The sequence below is a fragment of the Oreochromis aureus genome, linkage group 3, assembly GCF_013358895.1.
Source record: "Oreochromis aureus strain Israel breed Guangdong linkage group 3, ZZ_aureus, whole genome shotgun sequence".
Lineage (NCBI taxonomy): Eukaryota > Metazoa > Chordata > Actinopteri > Cichliformes > Cichlidae > Oreochromis > Oreochromis aureus.
Genome location: NC_052944.1, coordinates 90,316,807 through 90,339,144, shown reverse-complemented (window position 1 = coordinate 90,339,144; position 22,338 = coordinate 90,316,807). Strand labels below are relative to the sequence as shown.

Sequence of the window (22,338 nt, the reverse complement as noted above, 5' to 3'; positions counted from 1 at the left end):
CAACCTGTCCTTGGCCCATGCTGTGGTACCAGCTTTGCTTCAAATCCACCTTCATCGTTCCGATACCCAAAAACTCCAACCCATCAAGCCTCAACGACTACCGCCCAGTAATCCGCACCCCGACCATTACAAAGTGCTTAGAGCAGCTGGTCCTAGCACACTTCAAATCCTGTCTCCCCCCCACCCTGGACCCTCACAAATTCGCATACCGTCAGGATAGAAGCACAAAGGATGCAGCCTCCACAGAGAGCACCCTGTCCTCTCACACCTGGACAATAACAACCCCTACACCAGAATGCTGTTAATAGACAGTTAATAATTCAGAGTTCAATACAATCCTCCCATCACAAGTCACCAGGAAACTGACAGTATATATTTTTCATATTTATAACCTGTTCATAGCCTGTGCATAGCTTGTACACCCACTATAGCATGTGCATACTTATAGTTATAGCATATTCATAACATACCTTCATACCATGTACATTGTAACATATCTATAACAGACCCATTTCTGAAATATATCTATATATCTATATTATTGCTAATATATATTTTGTAATATATCTATATTATGGCTAAAGCACTTCTGGATGGATGCAAACTGCATTTCATTGCCTTGTACTTGTGACATGTGCAATGACAATAAAGTTGAATTCTATACTATTCTATTTGATGTACTAGAAAACTGACTGCTGTACAACAAGAACTGTTTATGTGTAAAGTGTGGTTGCATTTCTATTTACTACTACTACTACTACTAATAATAATAATAATAATTTAATTTTGGATTACAAGTAAAAAATTATTTTTGTATGTTGGTCCCTCTGTTTCCAAAATTTTTTATCACTATGATATATTTTTTCTCCTTTCACCTATATTGATGCTTGGCCCCAAGAGTAGAATGGGTTTCTTGATGGATCAAATTTATGGATTTTAATTTTTATTGCCTGTATTTCTCCAGGAGATGGCAGCAAATATCCACAAATAAATAAGATGATGATGTAGTGCCCAAGCTCTGTATTGTCACTCTTTTAATTTTAATTCTTTTAGTTAGACTTTTAATTCTGTAATGTAACCCTGAGCCTAAATCTAACCATAACCTAACTCTAACCCTGACACTGAAACCACATTCTGATTCTCAAAAATACCTTCAAACTCATGAGGACGGCACTTTGACCTCATAAGTGTCTGTTTGGTCCCCACAAGTATAGTAGCATGCCAATTTTCTGTACTCACAAAAAAGTTTAAAATACCTCACATTACATTCAGAATCAAGTTCACTGATTGCAGTGCTGTTTTTTGTGCTTTGCTGTTTCATCCACTTTAATAAAGTGTCCTGTGATACAGCAACAGTGAGTTGTGGAACCACTTAATGAATGCCTAAGTTGGGCTTTAATCTGCATTAGACTTACTGATCTTCTTTCAATCAGCATCCCAATAGTATAGTATACAAGTGTAAGTAGATAAAATGCTGTTTTGGAGAAGATTCTCTCAGAGGGTATCGATGTTGCCACAATGCACAGTGTCCGTGTCGTCACTTTGGCAAAACTTGGATAAATTGAAGCCTTGGTATCCCACCAGCTCAGTGGGTCTGCACTTCTCTGCCAAAGGGGCTCATCAATGTAGGATCTCACTTCGCATTTGCTGAGGGATTCTTTCTGGTAGTGTCTGTACTTGCTTGTTCTTCAAAGAACCTCCAAAGAGCAGATGCTTGTTGCTCCTTCTGTTTACCCTCTTCTCCCTCTTGGTCCCCTGGCAGTGGAGTTGGTTTGCTGGATCTTGCTGCTGCAGTTATTCTCTGAAGAGCTTCATCCTCCGCTCTGTTGTCATTAAAGACCAGCTTCTTGAATCTTGGATCAAGAATGGTGGTTTCAGAGAGAACAGCGTTATATTCCATTCTGTGGAACTTTCTGTCCATGATGCACAGAGAGCATCCACCAACTACTTCACTTTTCCTGTAGTTACTCTGGTTTGACGCTCAGCTTCACTGTCTGCAGACCCTTGCACAACAATCTGGAGGCCGTGACATGGCTGAAAAAGGGTAAATAACAAGTCTCAAAGTTATTTATGTTTGTTTTTTCAAAATTCAGCAGTATATTATAAGCAAAACCACTTTGTTTTCCACATCCCACTCTTTTGCCACTTTGAGCTGTTCTGCTAAGTTCTCAGAAGTTTGTCTGTTGCTGATCTCAAAACAATCTAGAAGACAGAACACCGTTTTATAATTTTCAATAAAGTGACACATAACTGACAAGAAGGATGTGGTGGTTTGGGATGTCCAGCTGTCAGTTGTTAGACAGACTGCTGTAGCTCTTTTAACCCTCTCGCAGTGATGCACGTTCTCTGTCATATCACACATAACTGACTGTGTTTTATCTTCCCAGTGCACTGATGGGTGGACTGTTCTCAGGTGTCAGTGCAGGTTGTTTGTGGAGTTACTCTATGTCAGCTCCTTTTCTTGCAGACTCTACACTCTGCCATTTGTTTTGTCAATAAAATTGAAATGGTGCCAGATTTTGCATCTTTTCTTGTTGTCACTTATTTTCTTTGCTATACCTTTCTAATGTGTCGATGTTGTCTCTTGTTGTTGCCCCTGTCTCTCTTTCTCTCCTGGTCTGTTCCTCAGCTACTGCTGCTGTGTAACTACTGCCCCTCCCCCCTCAGAGAGTAAGAGAAAGAACAAAAAAACATGGCTCCAATTAAGGAACCGGCTCCTGTCGTTCACTTCAAAGATCCGGCTCTAAGAGCAATTTCGGTCGTGATTGACCCATCACTGCAGTTCATCGAATGATCTGAAAAAACCCCCCCAATGAATTAGAGTTTATTAATGTAATTACCCCAGAGAGAGGTTTGTGAGTTTGGGAGAAAAAGTAACACATCATCTGCCTGAAGACTGATTTTATGTTCCACATTCTTGCATCTTAAGCCCTCAATCACTATAGGTTGTCTAATTCCTGCTGGAGTTCACCTGATATCAGCGGTGAATCCAGTGTTATTGCTCGATGTCTGTTTACTTTGTATTGAATCTGAAGTTGTAAAAATCCCTAACAGTGTTGTTCATTCTTTCAGGGTCACACACACACTTTGTTCCCAGATAAATCTTTAAAAGAACTTTTAGTCAGGGGTGCACATAAGTGGTACGCAGGTGCGCATGCACTGTCAAAACAAAAAACGCACACCAGATTACCGGCAATTACTTTGGGGTATTTTCTGAGAATAGGCGCTTCTTTTGCGGTTCGGACTCCTTCTGACATTTCTTTGGAGGTGGAGGAACACCAAAGTAATTGCTTAAAGGAGCTTGGTTCTTCGACATCTTTAAGAGTTCTAAAGAAATGTCTGTCCTCCTCCAGAAAATCTTATGTACACAACGCGCGTTGCACATTTTTTAGTTTGACAGCGCATGCGCACCTGCGGACCACTTATGTGAAACCCTGCTTATAGTTGTTTTTTAGTATTTATTTTTAACTGGTTAGTTAGAAATTGACCAGATTTGTTACCATGTTCGAAATTTTGCAAGCAAAGTCTTTGTGCAAAGAATTGTGTTTTTTCTCAAAATAGTGATTTCATTTAATTTTAGTTTTGTTTTATATATTTTGTTTAGTATTTCCTGTTCCTGGTGAGACACATAGGCTTCTTTAAAGGATTTTATGGTTTTTTTTCCAATGCTTGAGTATTTTTGTTTTCTTTTTTCTTTGTAAAATAAAATGAAATTATTTTACCTCATCACAGCTTTCCCTGCTTCCCAGAGGACAGATGCTGACGTTCCAGGCAGGTTATTATAGTGTAAATCAGCGGTCCCCCACCCCTGGGCCTCGGACCAGTACCGGTCCATGAGTCGTTTGGTACCGGGCCGCGAGAGTTGAGGCTCAGGTGTGAAATGAATGTTTTTCAGGATTTTTATCGGTTTTTAGCGTTATTTTGTTATCGTTTTTATCGTTAACTCGGTTTTCCTTGGTGATTTCACGTGTGTTATGAATAAATCTTCTTTTTTCGGTACCGGTACTAGTTTTATTTTGTTGTATTTATCCACGACACCTTAGAGGCCTTTCCGTGAAAATATTGTCTGGCATGAACCGGTCCGTGGCACGAAAAAGGTTGGGGACCGCTGGTGTAAATCAGGGGTGTCTGTGGTGGGCGTGGCCTGCGGTGCCGTGCAGAGGAGGCGGACGCACCTGCACGGCATCCGCAATCACGACCCGCCGAATTAAATATTATACTGGGTCTTGTGGTTGGCGTTGTTGTTGTGGTCGTTATGTTGAGCTGGCAGCGGGAGAGCTGCAGCTCTGTGTGCCTTGTAAACAGCAACCGTGTGTCAATAAAAGGATTGCAAAGCATGTTGATGTCACCAGGTCTGCCGTGCTCGTTTACAGTGGTGCCGAAACCCAGGACGGGAGGCACGGCAGATCCAGGAGTGGGCCAGCAGAGGGAGGAGCTGGCGAGAATGGTGGCCGAGCTGGCAGCCATGCAGCAGGAGCAGGCAGCGGTGGAAGCGCAGTGCGGGGAGCTGCTCCAGCCGGGAGGGGCGGAGAAGCCGCGGGATAAGTCGGAGGTGCCCGTGCTAGGGGAGTCCGCACCACCATAGCCCGAGGTTAGCGGGCTTGGCAGAACGGCCTCACCTCCACCAGAGGCCGGTGCCCGCCTGCGAGCGGCTGGGCAGAAAAACAGTATTGCACCGTAAAATGTATCGCATTGCATGAACACTAGGATGCCACCAAACCAAACTAATTTGTAGTGAAGTGGTTGACTTGCCTTAAGTTGAATATTTTTTAATTGTTTCTACAACAAGAAGTGTATGTGTAGTTGATGTCTGAAGCAACATCTCAGATTCTTATTAGAATTAGAATACTTTATTAATCCCGAAGGAAATAATGGGTTACAGCAGGCAGCATGCTAATGGTATTTGAACAGCCATTTCCGCTTTCTTTATTCTTCAATAAGCCAGGGCCAATCAGCAAGAACCCTGTTATCATGGTTCCGAAAAGATGTCTATAATGTCTTGTCGCGAGCTCTCCCAAACCCAGGCTTCTCGTCAGGGTGTCAATTGCATTCAGGGACCAGTTGATCAAATTCATAATTCCTCTTTTAGGTTTTACATAACAGACTGTGAGACTATTCCAGGGTAAAGGGAGAGAATTAGAGAAGACTAGACAGAGACATAAGAAAGTCAAGCAGGAAAGATAAGGGAAGGGAGAGTGAGAAAGTGTGACCGCCTTCGTCAATAGAGCTGTCTGTCCACGTAGAGCCCTTATTAATGAAGGTGTGTCAGACTGGGAACAGGGCATTGCTTTGCTCCAGTATCTCTTTAGGGAAATGGTGGTTTAAGCTAAAGTCCAACCCTTTCACCTCCTTGACACAACTCTTCACTGGTTCTTCTATTTGAAATGTCCGAATTTGGCCACAATAGGATGCGGTCTCCCGGCACCCAGCCTCTTAGGTCTGAGACGATGGATTCGATCGCAGATTTTAATTAGTTGCTTCTGCGTTCTCTCCAGCAGACTCTGAGATACCAGAAAAGTTATCTCTCATGCTGCGGGCCTACAGATCAATAGCAGTCCATTTTATTTTTTAATTTTCTATATTAAGATGGGTCACATTCTCAGTTAGAAGGGAGTCTGCTGGGTGACTTCTTTTTAATGACGAAGTTGCATTTTTGGCCCAGGAATCTGCATCCTGGGCTTTCTTCATAATTATATCCTCAAAGCGCCGGTCGTTGTATTCTTGGATAGCATCAGATTTCTCCTCCCTGTCTCCAGGCTTGATGAGTGACAAACTACAGATAAGTGTGTAAGCACCAGTGATCTACAAATCGCTTCTTACACTTTGAAGTTTTCCTGTTAAGCTCATAAGAGCTTGTACTGTCAGTCCACCAAGTGTCCGAGTGCTCTCATAAAGGGAACCCCGGCTATTAAGACATGTTTGCGCTAAAATATGTACTGTGCTTTCAATAACACATATGTGGTATTAAAATACGCCAAATGTTTTCATTTTAAGCACATTTTATATAAAACCAATTTACCAGTAGGCCACCATTGTTATTTACTTCTCAATGCACTCTGGGTGGTGACATCATACAGTTGCACCGCATCCAGTTCACAGTTAGCAGTGCACTGGAAATGACTTCTGTTCAACCTTTCCAGTTTGAACCAGAGCAAACCAACAGAGATAATGAAAACAGTCAACCAGCACTTAGTTTAGATGAAGATGAAAACAATCCGTCACATGAGTATATAGTTACTTCTTCAAAAAAGTAACTGAGTTATGCAAACAACAAAGTTTTTTGCAGCTGTTTACCTAAAAATGCAGCCAAGGCGGTTTTTTAAATAAACATTTCAAACTATTTACAGAACAATCAGCTGTTCTGCATCAAATTATTTGTGCCACTCCAAAAAATTATTTCTGTCCGCTATGAGATAAAGGGGAACAACAGGCTGATACCTGTATCAATCCTTTAGCACCTGTGACATTCAACAGTCGCCTCATTGTTCTAACACACACAACAGAACTATTGACTACACTACACACTAACTACACAAGATTTGCTCTAAACGTCTCAAATCTCTTACATCTCAAAACACCACCGTTACTCCTAAAACTTCCTTCCTCCCTAAACAACTAAATGGTAGTGATGGGTCCTGCAAGACTGACGCACCGACGCATGTATCAAGCTCACCTAGCGATGCCTGTATCGGTGCGTGCGTCACTTTAAGAAAAGGTCACGTGATCGATACAGCTGCTGTATCGCTCATTGCCAACGCGCCAAACTGTGTTTAAAAGGTACCGCATCTGTCAACGGAATGAGTCGCCACCAAACCCCCCCCACACACACAAAATTACTCTGGCAAAGAAAAAAAAAATACACATCTCTCTATAATAAAATGGAGCCTGAAAGAAAAAGAAACGTTTCTGCTGTGTGGGATCATTTTGATCTTTTAACTGCAAATAAGGTAACTGTTTGTTTCAGTGTAATCTATCAGAATAGGAAAAACAGCAATGTGACTTGTGTAAATTATTTATTTCATTTTATGCAGGCTAAATGTTGCACCTGTTCTGCGGAGCTTTCTTACAAACAAAAGCACCTCCTCAGTGTTACAGAGGCATTACAGAGCCAAACATGAAAATGAGGAGACAAACACACTGAGAATGAACACAGGTCGGCCTATACTGACACTGAACAGCTTTATCATCATTTTTTTTATTAATATGTGTTTTATTTTTCAAATCAAGCATCTAGGAAGACTGCTCTGGACCAGGCAGTCCTGAATTTTATTATAAAGGACTGCCAACCCCTTAGTATTGTGGAGCGTGTCAGAGAGAAAAATTCCAAGATCAGAGGATCCTTTAACGTACTGGGGGAATAGGAAGACATCTTATCAGAACCTTTTCCACCTGACTTTACAGCTTTTGTGTACCCCAGCTTCATCTGTGCCTGTGAGTTTTCCAAACCTGGGGAAATGGTGTAAAACAAACAAACAAACAAAAAAAAAAAAACGCAATCGACTGAATGCAAAAAGATTGGATAAACTTATTTTTCTGAATAGAAATTTATAATAAACTCTGAGTCGAATGGGTAATATTACATTCACAATACTTTCATTTTAATTTTCACTTAATGTCATTCACAATATATTTTAAAGATGTAAATGGCCTGTATTTGTATAGCACTTTACTATAAGGACCCCAAAGCGCTTTACACATCCAGTTATCCACCCATTCACATACTGGTGATGTCTACAATACTTGCAATATAAAAGATATAACATTATTCCATAGAAAGTACAATACCTTACAATGTATAAGTATGACTAGGTCATTGAATTGTTGTGAAATGTTGTGAGTCTCAAGTAAGTTGCCTGCAATGATATTTAAGGTCCAGCAGGTGTCAGTATGGAGCAAAACAGCAAAACTGTATCGACACAGTGCCGATACAGTTTGGGGAATGTGCTGAAACGCTTCACGAGGCCTCATCTACCCATCACTACTAAATGGCATGTTGCCAAATCATTTTTTGATTGGTCAACATGGTACATTTTTCTACCAATAGGAAAGGGTGGGGGTTTTGGTTTTCTTTTTGCTCACAGGCGGAGAGTGCTTTCCAGCGTTTTCTACGGTGGCTGGGTGGCGCAACAAATTAAAAAACCACAGCAAATTAAAAAACCGCAACAAATTAAAAAACTGCAAAAAAATTAAAAATCCTTGACGGAAAGGGATTGTCTGAAATACCGGAAGTGACACAACGATTAGCCTAATAGGGCTTTGGTCCTATTAGCAGCTGTGAGACAAGCTGATATCCAAATTTAATTTTATTTGACCATTTTACCACTTTCGAATTCCATGCTATTGTTTTTTGCAGCCCTCCAGTTTTATCTGTCACAATTTACAGACCACCTAAAGACAGTGCTGCTTTTAACAAGGAATTTTCAGAATTTTTAACAAACATATACTCAAAATATAATATGATAATTTTAACCGATGATTTTAACCTGCACATAGATAATCCTTCTGACCCTGCATCAAAAGAATTCTTAAACATTCTTCACTGTATGGATTTTACCCAACACGTCACGCAGCCGACTCACAACAAAGGACACACTCTGGACCTGGTCACCCATGGGCTGTCCACCAGTGTGTCCTCTGTTGTTGACTTGGCGGTCTCTGACCACTACTGTGTGTTTTTAACATCACCGGTTTTATTAAGCACCATCAGATGTGATATTTTAATCTTCTTGTGATATGATTTTAAACACATCTGAGGGCTCGATTGTACCTGAGGAGACACTGGACAGCTTTGTCCTGGTTAATGCTGAGAACCTTAAGAAAGTTTTCTCCACAGTGAGACTCACCACATGTCTTTTAGATCCAATCCCCTCTTCACTTTTTAAAACACTTTATGGATTTTTTGAAGCGGAGCTTTTATACATGATGAATTGCTCTCTTCAGTTGGATGTCTTCCTTGCTGCCTTTGGTGAGGCCCCTTCTGAAGAAGAGCAATTTGGATTGTAATGATTTTAATAACTACAGACCTGTATCCAACTTATCTGTTCTTACTCAGATTAATGACTTTTTGAATGATAAACAGATCCTAGAGATATTTCAGTCTGGATTTCGGGTGAACCACAGCACAGAGACCGCTCTCCTAAAGGTTTTAAATGATCTTAGATGTAACTGGGATTCCCAAAAGCTCTCAGTCCTGGTGCTACTGGATCTAAGCGCAGCCTTTGATACAGTAGACCACGCTATACTTTTAAACAGACTGAAACACATGGTGGGCCTCTCTGGTGCCGCACACAACTGGTTCACTTCCTATCTCTCAGACAGAACTTATGTGAATATGGATACATGCTCCTCTAAGATCCATAAAATTACATGTGGTGTGCCCCAAGGGTCAGTTTTAGGCCCTGAACTTTGAATTTGTATATGCTCCCTCTTGGCGGCGTCATCAGGAGGCATGGAGTGAACTTCCACAGTTACGCTGATGACACTCAGCTGTACATCTCCGTGTCTCCTGATACCAGACCAATGGATGCTCTTTTTAACTGTATTCTAGATATAAAATTTGGATGGTAGAAAATTTTTTACAGCTTAACCAGGACAAGACTGAAGTTTTAATCATCGGTCCTGAGGCTCAGAGAGAGAAACTCTTGTCTAAAGTACAGGCATTTTCACTGTCCTTCGCTACAACTGAAAAACCTGGGTGTTATTTTTGACTCTGAGCTTGGTTTTATCCCACATATTAAACATGTAACCAAAAATATAGCCAGAGTCCGCCCTATTCTCTCTCGGGCCAACACGGAGATGCTGATGCATGCTTTTATTACCAGTCGCATTGATTACTGTAATGCCCTGCTCTCTGGTCTCCCCAAAAAGAATATTTCACCTTTACAACTTTTACAAAACTCTGCAGCTCGTTTGCTGACGAAGACCAGAGGGCGGGCCCACATTACACCGGTTATAGAATCGCTGCATTGGCTCCCCCTGTGTTTCAGGATCGATTTTAAAGTTCTTTTATTGGTCTTTAAATGTCTTAATGGTCTTGGGCCTTCTTATCTCTCAGATCTGCTTTTACCATATGAACCCTCGCGGACCCTGAGGGCCTGAGTCATATGGGCCTGCATGAATAAACTTTCTGAATCCTTTATCATCTGCAACTGAAAATAGTTGTGTATGATTAATATACCCTTCTAATGTGACATTGTTGTCCCTGGCTCTCTCTCTCTCCCTCCCGCTCTGTTCCTGTGCTATTGCAAGTGTAACTACCGCCCCTTCCCCCTTTGCCCAGCGCAAAGCACAAGGCTCGCGTGCGGAGTGACGTGGAAAAAAGTGCGGGAGAGAGAGGGTGAGAGAAAGAAAAAAAAAACACGGCTCCCAATAAGGAGCCAGCTCTCGTTGTTCACGTCAAAGATCCGGCTTTAAGAGCCTTTTTGTTCGTGACCGACACATCACTAGCGCAAGCGCGCAGCTTAGAGGGAGCATTGCTCCTAACTATTAGGAACTCTCATATTAACTTTTATCGAGTAGAAAAAAGTCCACCGTTCGCTAGCGAGCTAACTCGCTGCTAACTTCTAACTCATTTAAATTTCATAAATTCTGTTTTCGTGGATGCCTGGATGTTAAACTTAATTGTTACACCTGGCAGAGCAGCCACACTGATCATATTATTACAGATGAACAAATTTAGACAGTTTTTCAACTCTCAGTAATGCTGCAGTGATCATTTGACTTTTGCAGTGGAGTTTGGGCACAGACATGGCTAATAACGTCAGACTCAAAGACCGGATAGTGCTGGTCTACCACGTCGTAACCAGGTAACTAATAGGCAAGTTAAATAGTATCGTTGCTACACTTTATAGAACAAAACAGATCAGCTGAACATAATCACCTATACTGCCGACAACTAAAACACGTCATGTCCCAGAATGCATCGTGCGCTAAAAAAAACATGGCTGCTCCCACAGCTCCAAAATAGTTTTAAACAACAACAATTTCATGAATAACAAAACAATTGTAGTTATTCTCAAGTATGTTTTTATGTAGTGGAGAATAACATAGTTAGAGTAACTTGTCATAATAGTCGGGGTTCCCTTTAAACACTGTTAAGCTTTCTTGGGTTTTCAAATTGGTCCCAATTCATATTGTTGTAATGTTAACACTTTTAATATAGAGGACACAAAAGAAAACACCTGAAAGTTCAAAGAAAGCACTTGATTTTTTAAAATTGTTTTTTAACAGGTTTTGCCTAAACATGATTTCCTTTTCATTTTGCAGTTTACTGACTCATTACTTCCACAATAGAAGGATCTCTATTTCATTGTAATCAGACAAAGTAAATCAAATGCAAACAACCACAATTCAAATATCAGAAACATTTCATGTATGGAGTTAAACATGAATCATTGTTTCAACAATTTATTTATTGTTGTCATAAACAAACAAGAAGAAAACAAGAAACTGCTCCTCCCATTCAACACATGTCAGTCCATATCCCAGCAAACTAAATCAGAAAGAAAGAAACAGTGAGAACTAAAAGAGAAACAAAGAGCTTTGGAACAACAAGGCAGCAGGAGGACAGCTGCAGTTTAACAGCTTCAATTCACTGACAGGAAACAACATTAGAAATATCATCATCCTCAACTCATTTGCTCCACTGACACTGACACCTTCAGTGGACACACCTTCACTTTACCAACAGTGCTAATACATGGGAACATCCTGTGAGTGAAAGTGTGTGTGAAGGTGTGTATGTGTGTTTTAGTATCAGGATCAGAGAACGACAGCTTTCCTCTGTTCCAGTCCAGATTCACTCTGATCCTCTGGGCCTTCTTCTTTACTGAGAGAGCAGATTCTGCTGATGGTGAACGCGCTGAATATTTACCTAAAAAGAAACCTATTCTCCATAATCCAGACAGCATGATTCCCTTCCTCTGCACAGACTCTGCTAACACACCCAGTCCCCACCATTTACTGTCTCCAACATCAACATCCCAGCTGTGAGTCCCTGAGTTAAAGCCCTCAGAGCCCAGGACAGAGCTGAATAACTCAAACCTCTCTGGATTATCAGGAAGCTGCTGCCTCTCTCCTCCTTCAGTCACACTGGTCAGATCTTCAGACAGGATGAGGTGTGGATGAGCAGTGTTTGGGTCCAGAATGAGAGGAGTGTAGGAGACCATGTCCTTCATGTTCTTCCAGATGTTGAAGGTCAGGTTGCCCAGGTGTTTGGCCTGGTCTATCAGAGCTCCTGAGGGCAGCTGTGGATCATCCAGCAGGGGGCAGCGCTGGACTCTTTCCACTGCAGCCTTGTAGTTGTGCAGGAATGAGACGTCTTCAGCTCTCAGCTCCTCCTCTGTGGCTCTGACTGTGTCTGAAAGAGCTGCTATCTCTCTGCTCAGAGCCTCCATCTTCTCCTTCATCATCCCACTCTTCTGCTCCTTTTCCTCCCTCAGTGCAGCCAGCCTGGCCTCCTCTTCCTCTGCTAGAAACTGGTGAAGCTTCTTAAACTGCTCTTTAATCTGCCTCTTTGTGTGTCGGGCCTGGACCTTAATGTGTTCTGCTGTTTGATCAAACTTCACTTGAACTCGTTTGCAAACCTTTAACTTGTTCTTTAAGGGCTCCAGAGTTTCCTGAAGTTTCTTCTTGTGTTGTTGTGCAGCTTCATCGATGGGTCTGAATCTGTGGTTGGTGTGTTTTTCTGAGTCTCTGCAGACGACACACACTGGCTGCTGATGGTCCAGACAGAAGAGTTTGAGTTTCTCAGAGTGCAGACTGCAGAGAGCCTCTGAAGCTCTCTGATCTCTCTCCTGTAAGAACGACTCACACAGGTTCTTTAAAGCCAGATTTAAAGGTGGTTCTTCCTTTGAAGATATTTCCTTACAAACTGGACACTCACGTGCCCGCTTTTTTCTCCACCGTCTCTTCAGACAGTCTTTACAGAAGCTGTGGCTACATGACAGAAGAACAGGATCTCTGAAGACCTCCTGACAGACCGGACAGCAGAGATCCTCCTCTGATCTGGAAGCCATTGAGTCTGTGAGTGAAGCTGAAAACAGCAGACAGGCAGTGCAGTCAGTCCTGGCTCCCCTCCCTCCTCTACTACCTTCACTGAAACTTCCTTTGAGTCGTGTTTTTGCTCAAACTCACATTCAGTGTGTGGAGCGTCAGCAGCTTGAAGCAGCAGTGTTGGATTTTTCCACTTTTCTCTCCTGTAGCTGGACTCACTCAGATGAAGCTGCTAGTTTGGTCTGAACTCAGTCTGATCGTCTGTGCCTCTCTCTTCACTGAGGAAGAAAAACAGCCTGTTTCCTGGTTTGTTGCATTTGAGTAATGTGGGGGGCGGAGCTTCATTCAACTTCCTCTTATAAATGTGTGAGTGTGACAGCAGAGCGCAGAGTGATATTGCAGGTCAGAAACGAAACCTTTTCTCAAACTCAGAAAACATAGTGTGACTCAGTGGTGCAGCTGTTTGGCAGTTTTTTATTTCAGACTTTGTTCTGGTTATTATTCAGGTTCCACAGCATTGGGAGTGTAATCCAGGCTCACAACCAGGGTGGATGTACTTTGTGACAGACTTTTAAAAGTGAAATGGATTGTAAATGTGTGTTTTTGGCTCCTCTCACTCGTTTAATCTTCAGATATCTGGCTGGTTTGTCAAGAGAGAGCCTCTTTGCATAAGTGCTTCGATGATTTCGGAGATGTCTGCCCATATGTCCTACATGTTTCAGTCGCCAATTCTGAATTATAACTAACATTAAAAACATGTTTAAGGAGGAGAGAGAGCAAATAAATCAGATTAACATCCGATCTTTGGGTTTTTGTTCAATAATCAGGGTATTCTTTGTATAAACGCATGAACTTTATTAAAGAGATAATCGGGGGCGATTTTATGAATGAATCAAAGCACCCCCAAAGATTTCTTACTTTTTTTGACAATATTTGCGTACTCAGTTTTCTGATGAGGCAGCAGGCTCTCCAGGGCAGAAACAATGTTCTTATTTTTCTCCTCCTTCTCCCTGAGGCTCTTCCACTTTAAGCTGGGTCCTTTTTATTCCTGTCTCTCTGTAAATAGTTATAATTTATATATTTATGTTTAATGTTTTTCTGTTTGAGAATTTTAATATTATTTGAAATAAATTTTCTCAGTCTCAGTTCTACTACACAGCAAATATTGGCACACAGCTTGACAGATGTGCAATTTATTTCATATTATACTAATGAAAACATATACTACTATATAGGAACATAGTGAAGACTAATTATTTAAGAGAATAAACAGAGGTTAGTTCATTTTGGAGTAGAGCTCCATTTATTAAGAAAATTTTAAAAAGGCAGGAACGCTCTTTAGAGGTTTGCGGGTGGATCAGAGCCATTGTGGGGAAGTCACTGGGACTTCAAATGAGCTATTCTTTTGGCTGCCAATACACTGCTCCCTCGGCCGAGAAGTGGGCCCTCACCAGGACAGCCTCTCTGGAGGGCTTGTTGGCTGCTACACGACCCAGGCCTTTTTTGAAAAATTAACCTGTAATAAGACATACCATATCAAGATAGAATTGTTACTATAAAACTAAAGATAAATCAAACGGTTCACAATTTTAATCTAGTTCTCAATTTTAAGAAAGGCTGCTGACCCCTGCTATAGAGTCTGACAGCTGCAGGGATTATATACAAATATTCAACTGGTTCTATACCAGAATTAAACCAAGTCTAAATTAAAAAAAAAGGACTTTATAAGATAGATCTTTTGACTATCACTACAAAGATTACCAACAGTGGTCCTCATACCACAGTTTGATATCAGCAAACACCGAGAGCATACATTGATATGACACCACAGCCGTGCTATCATTGCCAACACTGATAACAACATAAATCGAATTAAATCAGGACTTGATGAGACCTTTTGAGTATCACTAGAAATATTATAAACAGTCGTCTCCATACCACAGTTTGCTATCAGTAAACACCGACGGCATTCACTGTTAGCATACCACATCCATGTTAGCAGTGTATAAACGATAGTTTAGCATATATTGGCACAGGCATCAATAAAGAACTACCGAATTAAACACTTTTACTAACCGCAGGCAGATGGACAGGCGCTCTGCAGGTGGGATAGAGCGCCTGTAGTTGGTGTCTAGGCAGGCGATGCTTGGACCAACCGTCTCTTCAAACGCTAGGGGCCTCTGGCGCATTTTAATCGCGTCTATCACGTTCGGTGTGAACACACCGTAAGAGGTCAGGATGGATACCAAAACATTGTACTGTTCATGTCCTGTTTCTGCTTAGACTGACTCGATATCCTCGTATTGGACACTTTATTTCGATTGCATTTTGTCATCAAAGTTGACATGTTGAATTTTTCAGAAAGAATCCATTGCTTTCCTCCTGGATTATTTTCTTTAACATGAAACACTGAGACATCTTCAGGTGCCCCTCTCCTCGCCAACCTCTTTCCTCTCAAAGATAGGAACAGAGTCAGCATTAGCTCAGAGTAGGTTAGTTAGACAAGTATAACTGATGTTATTTCATTATTGTTCTGTCACTGTTATTATCGTTTGTTTCTGCTTTAGCTCTGGTGCTGCTAAATTTCTTTAATAAAAATCCTTCAACTAAAGTCTACATTTTGGACATTCTCTTTTTAACCCTTTTTGAAAATGTAAAAGTAAAAATATGAATATTAATTCTTATTAGCGTAAATAGCTTTAGCAGTTTACTCCAGCACGGCAGTGTGGTGATTAACACTGTTGCCACACAGCAAGAGTTTGACTGCACCGGCCTTTCCCGGGACTGATGTAGGAGCTGTTGTAAAAGAAAGCAGTTACGTACATACTTTTTACTTGTGCATTATGTTATATTATTTTTTCATAGCTCAAAATAAGCATCACACTCGCGGAAGCCGGTATACCCGCCGAAACGCCGTGCATTTATCGAGACTTTCAACCCCAGGTAGGCCAATAGACTGTGTGCACGTTAGCATATGCTACTTCCGGTGCGGAAACTCCTGTGGGGAGCTTTGTTTCCGGTGTCCTATTGGCACCTTGTTTACGGTCCAAAACAAGTTAAGCAAATGAATGAATCAAGCGGAGATTTACATTTCTCTAGATGTCTTGGGCATTTACCCAATATATCTGTAAATGATGTTCATCGACTTGTCGATATTTTTTCCCCCGCGCCTCAGAGCAAAAGACAAAAGGGATTCAAATGTTATATTTCTCAGTATCTGTAAACAGCGGTCCCCCGTTTATCGCGGGTGTTATGTTCTAAAAATAACCAGTGATAGGTGAAATGAATGAATGAATGAATGAATGAATGCATGCTTTATTGGCCATATGCAGGTTGCCCCACAGAGGAATAGAACCCCCCCCCCGACTTACACACACAACATAGACAACACATGGGAGTACAGGTCGGAGATCGGCAGCGTTACAGAAAAAAAAAAAAACACTGAAAAAGTACACAACAATGGGGAAAGTACAAGAGGAAAAAAGAGACCTCTGCTCATGCTGGGCACCTATGGAAGGACAGCATGAGAACGCACGTGACAAGCCACAGGGTTGGGCAGGGGGTGAGGAGTAGTCCGAAGGAAAACACAGCAGTCATCCTGCACAGCGCTACCATTCCAGCGCGGCACACAGACCCGCCGTCTTCCCCCACAGGAAAAAAGCATCGAAGGCGTTTGGAAAGGGGGGGGATTAGTGTTTGCTTTTCAGTGTAAATGTATGTGTGTGCGTGTCCAGAGCTCAGCTGGGACAGTGTCCTTCGCCCTATCAGGCTAAGTAAACAGTCTGCCAGCCAACCCAGGTGGCCTTGCATAGAATGGGAAGAATAGTCAACACACAGTCGTTATAAGGGAATTATTTTGTTCGGCACCAGCCTTGGACCTGCAGCTGGCGCCGTGGTGTCCGCATGTTGATGTCATTGATTTTTCTTTTCTGCGAGCAGCTCAGGAGAATTTCAAAGCTGTTCTTTAACACTCCGACACTGGTCTCTCAATCTCCCGTTGGATAGCCGCGAGCCTCCCCATAATGGTATCAAACTTCTGTTCCGTGGTGTTGTCATTCTTTTGATTCTGAGACCCCACAACTGCAGTGATCCGTTCTGCGATGTGATCCAACTTTCGCTCAAGGGTCTCATTTTGAGCAGGCCTCTCTTTGATGTATCCCGCAGCCAATTTTATTTTTTTGACGGTGCAAAATGTTTCGTCAACATCATGGACATACAGTACTGCACTTCAGAGTCACACTGCTAGCGATCGATGCAGCGATTCTGTACTGTACAGGAGAGACGTCACGGAGGAGATCGTCTGCAGCGATCAGGACGCAGGACACAATGTGATGTAAAAAAAATGCAAACTTGCACTAAAAAAATCTGCGAAAAAGCGAGGTGAAAGGTGAACTGCGTTATAGCGAGGGACCACTGTAATTTTGAAGGTAAGTCACAACATACCCTTCGTAAATACTAATGTATAGAAACCCTTACCAGCAATCATTCATTTTTTGTGTGGCTTTTGTTTGTCAACATGCTGTGTAGGTGTGTACTTGACTAGCTGATATCGACACAACGGGGGAAACATCTGGTTTGACTATTCCTCACCTGTAGTTTGAATGCTGAACATTTGCCTGTTTAAGTCATAAGACCAGTCACTATACAGAGATGTGCTTCTGAATGTGGACGATGTGTCTTCTGATTTTGTAATGCAGTTCTGCTTGTGTTGAGTGATGTAAACAACTGATCGATCTACACTCTTTAAATGTCAAAATTGATCATTAGATTTTTTATGACACAACAGTTGTGAGTGTTCCCACCTTATGCTCTTTGTAACGTAACGCAATCTTTCCGTTTTTGAGTTTTGGACATGATTTTGGAGTATATCTTCGCAGTAGCGATTGACCGCAAAGTAAAGCTACCGGAAATGTACAACCCCACATCCGGTCTCAAACCAGGAAGTTAGCATTTTCTTGTGCACAGGGTCTATTATGGATCTTCAGATCCACATTATGTCAGCAGCTATTCTCCACCGTGAATTATGTTAAAAACAAACACCGCTCGCGCCTCACAGATGGCAGCTTACAGTCCTGCGTAAAGATGAAAGTACAGCCCCGATTTGCAGACGCTGTGTGTAGAGGTTCTGGAGCAGAAGTCCCATTGTAAACATACCACGGCAGACCTGACGATGTTTGCATGATGTTTTTTTTCCCCATATCTTTTGAAAGCCAGGTCAAGTCTCCAAAAGTCCAAAGGCGAAATAAGGGTGGCGGCTCACAACAGTTTTTGTTTGCTTGTCATGGTCCCTGTGCCTTCTCAGCTGACTCTGTATTGCTAGAAGTGTTTCCTGTTGTGCTGCGTCTCTCTCTCTCTCCTCCTGCGCGCATAACTGCCTGACCTCATCGGCCACTGGACTGTCGCCGTTCGAAGTCTCTCTGGGCTACCAACCACCACTGTTCCCAGCCGTGGAGGGTGAGCATACCATCCCTTCAGTGCAACACCATTTCTGCAGGTACCACCGGGCCTGGCGTGCCACCGAAGCCGCTCTGCTACAGACAGCGGAGTGCAACAAGACGCTGACCACCGCCAGGTCCCTGCTCCTGACTATACGGTTGGGCAAAAGGTATGGCTCTCCTCATGCTTCATTCCCATTCGTGCTGAGACAAAGAAACTTTCCCCAGCATTCATCAGCCCGTTTGAGATTGAGGTCCTGGTCCACCCTGTGTCTGTCCATCTGAAGCTGCCTCGCAACATGTGTATACATAATGTATTTCATGTCTCCCAGGTCAAACACGTGCTCTCCAGCCCGTTGTGCCCTACTTTCAGGCCCCCTCCGCCCGCCCGGCTCGTGGATGGGCAGGAAGTGTTTAACATCACCAGCATTATGGACTCTCAGCGGTGGGGGAGGGGTGTTCGGTGAGCTATAAAGCCAGAGTGAGAGAGCTAACCTGAGCGTCAGAGGAGGATCATTGTACATAGCCCTGTGAGTTTCCCTTACACCTGACCCCCTTCCTGTGACCTTCACCTGTATATATCTGCACTTGGTGTCATTTTGTGAACAAATTAAGAATAAGAATAACTTTATTTATCCCGAGGCAAATTCTTTTGTCGTGTACATGCTCAAAGCAGCAGGAGAGAGAGAGCAACAGATAAATAGGATATACAATATATACAATACGAATAGTAGTATACAGTAATATTTCTCCTGTTTTGGCTTCCCTTCATTGGCTTCCTGTTGAATCCAGAATTGAATTCAAAATCCTGCTCCTCACATACAAGGTCTTAAATAATCAGGCCCCATCTTATCTTAATGACCTTGTAGTACCATATCACCCTATTAGAGCACTTCGCTCTCGCTCTGCAGGCCTACTTGTTGTTCCTAGAGTATTTAAAAGTAGAATGGGAGGCAGAGCCTTCAGTTTTCAGGCCCCTCTTCTGTGGAACAAGCTTCCAGTTTGGATTCGGGAGACAGACACTATCTCTACTTTCAAGATTAGGCTTAAAACTTTCCTTTTTGCTAAAGCATATAGTTAGGGCTGGACCAGGTGACCCTGAATCCTCCCTTAGTTATGCTGCAATAGACGTAGGCTGCCGGGGATTCCCATGGTGCACTGAGTTTTTCCTTTCCAGTCACCTTTCTCACTCAATATGTGTTAACAGACCTCTCTGCATCGAATCATATCTGTTATTAACCTCTGTCTCTTCCACAGCATGTCTTTATCCTGTTTTCCTTCTCTCACCCCAACCGGTCGCAGCAGATGGCCCCGCCCCTCCCTGAGCCTGGTTCTGCCGGAGGTTTCTTCCTGTTAAAAGGGAGTTTTTCCTTCCCACTGTCGCCAAAGTGCTTGCTCATAGGGGGTCATATGATTGTTGGGTTTTTCTCTGTATTTATTATTGTGCGATCTACTGTACAATATAAAGCGCCTTGAGGCGACTGATTGTTGTGATATAAATAAAATCGAATTGAAAATTGAATTAATATACAGCAGTAGGATAGTGCAAGACATAGTATCAATAACTCTAACGAAGTAATATAAATGACTGTATCCTGGAGAATAAATAACTTAACTATCAGTGCAGGCGATTCTAGAAAGTGAAAATTGTGAACTTTTGAGACGGTCTGCTTCTGAGTCTCTCCTGAGCCTGACATTCCTACATGGATCATTTTAGTTCAGCTGGGTGTTTTTCCTTTTGTTATATTTCTTTAAGAGTTCAAAATGTGTTAATTACATAAATAAAATGTAATTTTCGCTGTAGCACTTCGTGGATTTCATAAGCAACACACCTTATTTGTTCACACAAAGCATAAAAGCAAAAAGCAATATATACTCATTTATATTCATTTTAGATGTTAAAAAGTATTTGCGGCTCCCAGAGTTTTCTTTTGCGTGGAAACTGGGTCCAAATGGCTCTTTGTGTGTAAAAGGTTGCAGACCCCTGCACTAGACATAGATAGCTTATTTCACTCTTCTTTCAAACAATCATTTTCATCATGAGATAAGATGGGCATTTTATGTTTAATTTGCCAGAGTAATTGTTTGGATATTTAGTTGGTTTCATTTCATATTTCTTCTTGAATGTGAGTCACCATTTATTTTTGTTGTCCTGTAATGTTATATAACAACTTACACTACTAGATGGTGCTGTTGTAAAAACAAAGAGGAAAAACACAAATATAGTTAAAATGGCAAATAAACATGCATGTAAGACACTGCTACATTTAACTATAGCAACATATGTGCTGCATTCATTACAAAGGGACTTGTTCCTTACTGAGGACTTGTTCCATTATCAGCCACCATTAGACGACGAATGACCCTGCATGTTTTTTTTTTTCTGTTTACTGTGATTTTTTTTCTGAGTAATCATGGCTGCAATGTTCATCCACTGCCAATGGTTCTGCCTTGCCCTGGAGGGCCTGTTTTGACCTTCGAAATGCAGATGTGTATGTTCAACAGTTATTTGCTGGTAATCAATACAACAGGGAGGCCTGGCACGAAGCACAGCACAATAAGACCTATTTTACTGACTACTTAGGAACAGAGAGACAGGGACTCAAGCTGTTCAGTCTCATTCACACTCCATGCAGAGGGAAAATACATACAGTCCTCAACCTGCAAAGTGATCTCATGCTGCAAAATAATCTTAGACCTGTTTTAGATGCGGATAAGTCATCAAGCTAACGTTCCTCAGTGTCCTGCTGCAAAGTTACTTGTAAACTGACGAACAGTACTTGTTTTGCTTCATCTACAAAGAACACTTCAGCGATGCACCACTAAAACCTTCTACCTTCAACATACAAAAAGAAAATATTTCCTGTGTAAGGCTGCTTACATGTCACAGCGAGCAGAACAACTCAGCTGTGTTCCTTGTTGTGAAAAAAACTGTTGTACTCCCGTGTCCTGCTGCGTCTATGATGTCTACTAACCCATCACCTGCTTTTTGCATTCCTGTTGCACCAGATATTGACTGTGTGCAAGTGAAAAATGGAAATTGACCCCACAGTCAAACCTGTCCACCAGAAGCCATAATGTGTCCCATTTGCTGTGAAGCTTTCACTTTCAGCGCAACTGGATCGTCTACTTAAAGCTGGTGTTAATAAATGAATTGATGCATCACCATGGCATAGCAGAGACCTGACCTCACTGCACATGGCATTCTTCCTTATAAACAGCAAATTGATTCTTTTTTGAGAGCCCCTCCCCCTATGATGATGCTACTTTGAGATCTCTCGGCTTGGTGTCATAGTACTCCATGTTCTTGCCAAACTTTGCGATTGTTGTTGCTCCTATGCATGCTGGTGCCAGTGACAAGAAAACTTTCACATCAACTTCAAATACACAAGCGAGCTTTGAAGCAGTTAAAAAACCTCTGGTGAATAGTCCTGCACTAGCATTGTTTGACATTCCTTGCATGTTGTGATCTCTACGATGCAAGTGACTATGGGCTTGTTACTGTATTTGCTCAAGTCCAATCTGATGGCACATAAAAGCCTGTGGCATTGCTTCCTGTTAAAAAGGAGATCGCTTGGTTATGTGCGGGCTGCAGAGATATGCAAAACGAATATGTGGGGCCAGCGTTCCACTCTGTGGACAGACCACCAAGCTTTGTCAACGCTGCTGTGCATCAAAGGAATTAATAGGGTTGGCATATATATCGCCCGCTGGACTGCCCACCTGCTGTGTTTTGATTATGATGTTATTTGCAACTCAAATTTTTAGAACTATAGAGATGATTCCCTGTCTCACCTGCCCCTGCTGATTGCTTCCCATCTTACATCAGATGCAGAGTGGAATGACAGCTCAAATTTCTGCTGCCATGTCCTCACTTCCAGTTATTGATTTTGACTCTGCCTGTTCGACT

The 22,338-nt window shown here is 42.1% G+C and overlaps 1 protein-coding gene and 1 long non-coding RNA gene across 2 annotated transcripts; one reads left to right on the top strand and one right to left on the bottom strand.

Annotated features, from left to right (window-relative positions):
* Positions 1-11,224: 11,224 nt before the first annotated feature.
* Positions 11,225-13,264, bottom strand: LOC120438399 (zinc-binding protein A33-like). The gene is made up of 2 exons (XM_039608806.1): positions 13,135-13,264; positions 11,225-13,033 (listed from the first exon to the last, which is right to left on the bottom strand). Exon 2 carries the CDS (start codon positions 13,014-13,016, stop codon positions 11,628-11,630), a length of 1,389 nt encoding a protein of 462 aa, XP_039464740.1. The 5' UTR covers positions 13,017-13,033; positions 13,135-13,264; the 3' UTR covers positions 11,225-11,627.
* Positions 13,265-17,359: 4,095 nt separating this feature from the next.
* On the top strand, positions 17,360-19,744 carry LOC116320991. The gene is made up of 4 exons (XR_005611898.1): positions 17,360-17,420; positions 17,521-18,598; positions 18,761-18,958; positions 19,686-19,744. It is a non-coding gene; the product is annotated as an uncharacterized LOC116320991 (long non-coding RNA).
* Positions 19,745-22,338: the final 2,594 nt, after the last annotated feature.